Below are 6,484 nucleotides of genomic sequence, written 5' to 3'. Positions count from 1 at the left end.
TAAATTACTTGGGAATGGAATGACCATTTCATAGGTTTAATTGTGGAATGGATTTTTATTTCAAGAAATGAATTTTTATTCTAATAAAATGACTATTCCTACTTTAAGTTACATACCAAATAAAAAAATAATTAAAATGGACATTCTATTTTATTTCATTCTTACATACTAAGCGTAGCATAATATTCTATCCTTTGGCCGTTTACTTCTTTTTAAAAAAACTTGAAAAGCTGCGTTGTCAAGTCAAGTGCTTCATTACTATCAACCAGCTTTAAATGCTTTATTACTATCAACCAGCTTTATATAAAAGCTGTTAGAGTGACCTTTGACCACTTTAATACTTTAAAAACCGGTACAAAAAATGGGTTCATTATTTTTGACCTTTTTTATTTTTATATTTTTTAATTTCTTTTGTTCGTTTGTTTTCGTTTGTAATTTTTTTTTATTTTTTTTATAGGCATACAGAATTGATTATATACATAATGTTTATTTTTATTTTATTTTATTTTTTCTCTCTCTTACCGCAAATCTATGAACCTCTATATAAGCTCACCTACCCACTACCCACTCTTCATCTCTCACCCCTCCTTTACAAGAATTTCTCTCTAATGTCTAAACCCATGTCCAAACATCGCTTTCTTTCTCTCATCCTCTCTTTCTCATCTGCCAAACACTAATAATACGTCCTTCGCTCACGATTTTCTTCTCTTCCCAGCTTCCATATAAGGAGTTAGTTAGGCTCATCTTTGTTCGATTTTGAGCAAATTAATTGATTTTAGCCTTAGGGTTATGCCTCCTCACTGCTCAGGTAACTTTTAATTTTTAATACACTAATTTTTCTATTATATATATTTATATATATATATATATACCCTTTTTGTCTTCTTTTTTTTTTTTTTTTTTTTTTTTTTCTTCTTTGACTCATAAGCAGGCTCTGGCTCCTATTATTTTAGCCGCTCAAAATACTAACTTATTATGTTGACGATTTTAAGTTAAAAAGTGTATACAATTTCAGTATAAAATGTTTCCATTTCTAATCTTGCCATTATATATAGGCGGTGTTGTTGAAGAAAAAAGCCCGCTGAAGCGAGCGGAATCGGAAAAGAAGTTGGTATGGACATCTCCTCAACTTATTTTTTCAAAAATTTATTGTATTTTATTTATTTTTATAGTTAGATCTTAGTACTTACTAATTGCCTTTCCCATACATGAACATTTATTGTTCAATTTGTTTTTCATTTTTTTAATAAAAAATGAGAATACATACCATTTGCTAAGCTTAATCAAATCATTTTTTTTTTTTTTTGAAAATCATAGTTTGCCACTGAATTGCCTGAAAAACTTTTCTGTATCACAGTTAAAAATGAGTCTCAACCATGAAACTGTCCTCCTCTTGTGGCTAGTCCCTTCAACAAATTATAAATTATTTCAACAATATTTAAAATGTCTGTTTTTGTTACACTTTACAAAAATACATTTCAGGGATTGATTGGCCTTACGGCGATCTTTTTTTGTTCATTATTATTATTATTTTTCTTCATTTGAGCAAGTTTAAAAAAATTAGATTATGGATTGGGTAAGTCAGTACAACAATATCATTTTAATGACTAAAACTACTTATTTTGCCGAAAGTGTTGGACATAATGATTTTTTGGCATAGTAAAGTAGTATAAATATGAATTAATCCTGTTTGTGTTCAACCGCCTCAGTTGCAGTTGCATCCCTCTCCTGAAAACATACGCTTTTAACCAAACATCCCTAACACTTCTTTCTCTCTCTTAAACCAATTGCACCTCTCTCGCCTCAACCATGTTTTCACTCGCCATTTCTTTCTCTACCCAAACTCTCATTCTCTCTTTGGAATCAGCCGTGAAATACTCATCTTCTCTCTCTAACCCATTTAGGTTTTCTCTCTCTCTAACCGTGTTTTCTCCCTTTACCTCACCTTCGCTTTCTTTGATCACTAAAACCTCACCCATAAACATTCACAAATCTCATCTTCTCTCTCTAACCCATGTTGTTTTCCCAATTTATTGTTATTATTATTATCTTAAAAATTCACTAAGATGTTTGTTTTTAAAATAATTATTGACACTGGGATGTTAAAGAAATAGGTGAACATTACATAATTTGCAAATATTGGGGCAGTTGTGTCTTATCCCATCTCATATTCACTTGAGCCTTTATCTTTTATTAGCAACATATTTAGACAGACTATATTTTTGTAATTCCTAATGATTGGCCACTTTACCCTCCCAAAGCTGACGCAGCCTTTCACCTTTTGCTTTGATCTCTTGCAGCTAAAAAATTTTGTTGCTGCAAGTTTTGCATTTTATCTAAGTCCTAGATGGAGAGGATAGATATGAATAAGTTTGAACTCATTAACAATATGTATTTCTATTTAACGTAGTTCTAATATGAAATGTTTGAGTTCATTAACAATATCTATTTCTACATTTGATGTAGTTAAGATATGAGCAAGTTTGAGTTCATTAACAATTTGTATTTAGTTCTGAGCTTCTTAACTATATGAATTTTTCCGTGTATGTTTTTCTCTCTCCCCCTTTTATTGCTTTATCTTCTCCATCATATTATTTCTATGGCAAATAGGCCATGGATTAACAGTTTCCACATGGGACAAAACTACTCATCTTTATAGATAAAATAAATAGGGCCGAAACAAGTGGGCCAAAAAATCATGTTCTATGGTGCATGCCATGGGGCGCAAACCCTCTGAAGTTATTTCCCATGCGGTCCTGTGTGCGCTGATGAAAGGCCTTGGTTTGGCCACGTCTAATTTTATTTGTAATATGTGTGTAGGCTCCACTATAATGATACAAAAAGAAATTTTCTATTAACATCTTCCATGTGCTAACTTATATTGTAAATTATTACATAAAAATAAAACAAATAAGAAATAAAAACTAACCCAAATAAGAAATAAAAACTAACCCTAAACAAAACAAAACAAACAAAACAAAATGTTAGTCTTAAACAAAACAAAACACGAAACCTAAAGAAAAGAGATCGAAAAAGTGGACGAGCTCTCGTCCAAAGAACTTTAAAGTCAATCAAGGTTTCCATATTATTGTTGGTGCAATCCATCAATCGATTAGGTATTTCTGGGTTTCGAACAGAGAAAGGAAAGTCAAAATCCAACGGGTTTATTGGTCGCGGTGTTTGCCGGCTGTGGTTTGCTGCACCGTCAAATTCCGGCGCCGTAGTTCTGGGTTCTTCTCTGGCCACGATTTGAGGGTCACCATTTTGCTTTTGGTGGCAGCCATCTTTGGCTGAGTTGGGTGTGATTTGCAGGGTTGGTGTTACCGAATGTGGTAGGATGTTGGTTGTTGGATTTGAGTTGATGTTGATTGCACTTAGTTGTACTGTGCATTGTGTGGCCAAATTGGTTGTTTAAGGTTTGAAAAATAGCAGCAGCGCTGTTTAATTCCAATACTCCATCATTGTTGTTCTCTTTTTCTAGCATGGCAATAGCAGTCTTCTCACCTTCAATCAATTAGGCATTTCTGGGTTTCGAAATGCATAAATAGTGGGAAGAAGGTTCAATTTTGCAACTAGATTTTCTCAGAAGAACGACAAAACCAGAACAGGTGAGGCCCTTCTACCATTATCTATGTTTAATTTCAGACTAGAGATGTAAGGGAGTACCCAAAGGCTTTGCCAATTGTGCTGCACGTGTGGTCACACATGCACTACAATTGAGATGATATAATTGGTTTTTTCAGATTCTAAAATTGTGCAAGAATTCAAATTTTCTTTTAATTTTCACATTTCCTCCGTAACTAACCTTAACTTAAAAATATTGCTGAAACCACACCAATTCCAAATACTAATAGAAATAGCTATACTGATAAAAATTTATAAACCCCAACTTCAAAGACTCCTTTTTTCCTTATGCACTGTATAAGATAGTTTCAAAACAACACTATATATGCTTAAGTCACTTTGTTCTGCTGTCCCATGCTGAATAACTAATGTCACAGATAAATTTAACTAAATTCGACATAACCCTACGTTCACTATCAAAAACAGGTATTCATATAGTGCCAATTAACTAATGTCAAATACAAATTTAACTCAATTCAACATATTATTTGAAATTAAATTTTCCAATAAAAAATTTAAGGTCTTGTAAAATTTGAGATCTTGCAATTCTGTGGTAGTATAAAGTACGATGATGGATGTGATAAACCTGGCATTAAGCTTGTAAATATATATTTAAAGGCTTATTATCATCTCTGTTTTATAAGTTTACTTCTCATTATGAACTCATAAACTAGGAACATCAAATGGGAAAGAAAAAGTATATGGCCAAGCGCGATGAAAAAACGAAAAAACATGCGGGCAAAACCAAACGAGATGAACCAAATAAATTTTTTTTGCCCAAATGCGGTCTAAAAAAGAAGATTGATTTGTCCAAACACAAGGGAAAAAGAATTGTTTTGGATAGTGAAAGTAATTTTGATGACGCCTTATACTCTCCTTTTGCTACTTCTCTATCTGAATCATCAAGTAGTACTGATGAGGTTGAAGGTGGAGCATATTTGAAGCGTAGAAAGGTTGTTAGTGGATTGAAGCAAAGTTTGAAAAACAATAGAGGAAGTTCGAAACTGAAGCGAAAGGAAAGAACTGGAAGGCATATTGGACCGTACTTCTTCAAATTTAGGTATATATTCAAAACCCTTAATGATAATGGGATCAAATTATTATAAATATCATGGATTTTGTTATTATTTTTTATTTTTTCTTTTCTTAATGATAAATTATGTTATTGACAATGTGATCAAATTATTATAAGTTTTAGGACATATCCCAATACTTTAAAAAAATAAGATAAGTTGATTAAAAAAGTACTTGCAAAATTGTTTGTGCTGGACTTATTTTGTGGAGTATGATGTTTTACTAATTTTGATTTATTTATTTATTTATATATTTTTTTAAAGTGATGTATTGCACCAATGTTTTTGCCTTAGTTATATATATGTTGATGTATGGAAAACAAGTGGCAATGTAATTGAACAATAAAGTTTAAAAATTTTTAAATGTATTAAATTTTATAATTATTCATTATGTTTATAATTTCAGGTATACTATCAAGATAAGTGCAAAATAGAAAACCCTTCAAAGGATTGGGAAAGCCTTGATTATGGACAAATTAGTGAAGATGCTGGAGAGCTTTGGAATAAAATGAGTGAAAGTGAAAAACAACCTTTCAAGAATGAGCGGGAAAAAGAACAAGCGAAAAGCAAAAAAAAAAAAAATGCACCAAAACGAGTCTCCAAATAGAACGTATTATGACATTTTCCCTTCCCTCATATTATTGTTTTATTATTTGAGGCACGTTCCCTTATTTATATTATTTTTGTTTTGTAATTTATTATTTTATTGAACTTTCATTCATAGGAAAATCGGAATCATTGGCAAAGATGCTTGACCGATCAATTGGTCAAATGTGTATCCCAACTTGGTGCTGAGAAGATGAAAACGATTGAGGAAATTGGCTTTGGGCAGTTGCTGAACTTAAAATGCTCGTGTATGGATTTTAACATTTTTTGTTATATATTTAGTAACTTCGACTGTCACATCGGTCTTCTTGGAGTTGGCTATAATGAGTATATCTTTATATCGGCACATGATGTCAATTTTATTTTTTGCTTGCCTTGGGAAGACGGATGTGCCGGAAGGTTTTGATGTTGAAGCCGAATGAATAGATAAATGTGGATATCGTGATTCAGGAGGGATGCACTGAAGTGCTTTGCAAAAAAAGGTTACACAACTCGATGTTGGAGACGATTTTAAGCGAGCATTTTTTTTATTTGCATGTGCAACAGTCCTTAGGCCAAATGGTTGCAGTAATGTCAATCTAACGGGGTTTGAATCTGTGAATAATGTTGATTCATTAAGACTTTCAACTGGTGTGGTTATATTTATAAACATTTGGTTAAACTTATGAAAAAGCCAATGGACCAGGGAAAAGAAGTTTAATTTTTCTGCAGGTATAATTTTTTTATTTTATTTTTTATAACTAAATGTGTTACTTTTTAAAAAACAATGTGTTGGACAAAAAAAAAGTCTTGCCCCAAACCTCTGGTCCAACTTAAGAAACCTTTGAGAATACCATTTACTGTACTTTTTAAACATTGTATTTATTTATATATGTTAAAGTTTTTATAAACATTGCATTTATTTATATATGTTAAAGTTTTTATATATTAATTATTTGATGACATTGAATCCAGTTACTGTATCCCATCCGAGTTGATGTTAAATGACCTAGCAAAGGGGATGTCCAATTTGTTAGTTTTTGGACAGATGAGAATGTACAGAAACGCCTTCAATGGGAAGAAAAAATGGGAGGTTTTGGACATGGTCAGGTAATGTTTTTATTTTTTTATTTTTTTTTTTTATTTTGTTACTTGTAGCTTTTAATTAATTAAAGCATACACTCCCTTACTTATATTCATTT

General features: G+C 31.7%; 1 protein-coding gene across 4 annotated transcripts; it reads left to right on the top strand.

Moving 5' to 3' along the window:
* The first annotated feature begins 359 nt into the window (after positions 1 to 359).
* On the top strand, positions 360 to 6,007 carry LOC132271965 (uncharacterized). 4 transcript variants are annotated; one of them, XR_009469908.1, is made up of 5 exons: positions 364 to 808; positions 1,056 to 1,111; positions 4,535 to 4,684; positions 5,104 to 5,307; positions 5,422 to 6,007. XR_009469908.1 is itself a non-coding variant. In XM_059773477.1 (3 exons), the coding sequence occupies exons 1-3, from the start codon at positions 790 to 792 to the stop codon at positions 5,707 to 5,709; spliced, it is 363 nt and encodes a 120-aa protein (XP_059629460.1). In that variant the 5' UTR covers positions 366 to 789; the 3' UTR covers positions 5,710 to 6,007. The 4 variants fall into 4 exon arrangements, 1 of the variants encoding a protein (XP_059629460.1); XR_009469907.1 differs by lacking the exon at positions 4,535 to 4,684 and having other exon boundaries at positions 375 to 808; XR_009469909.1 differs by lacking the exons at positions 4,535 to 4,684; positions 5,104 to 5,307; positions 5,422 to 6,007 and adding an exon at positions 2,301 to 4,526 and having other exon boundaries at positions 360 to 808.
* Positions 6,008 to 6,484: the final 477 nt, after the last annotated feature.

The sequence above is a fragment of the Cornus florida genome, unplaced genomic scaffold (genome assembly GCF_030987335.1).
Source record: "Cornus florida cultivar Cherokee Brave unplaced genomic scaffold, ASM3098733v1 CherokeeBrave_3.0.0_Hap2_Chr08, whole genome shotgun sequence".
In the NCBI taxonomy this organism is placed as follows: domain Eukaryota; kingdom Viridiplantae; phylum Streptophyta; class Magnoliopsida; order Cornales; family Cornaceae; genus Cornus; species Cornus florida.
The sequence above is the reverse complement of the archived record's forward strand: the minus strand, read 5'-3'. Positions and strand labels throughout refer to the sequence as shown.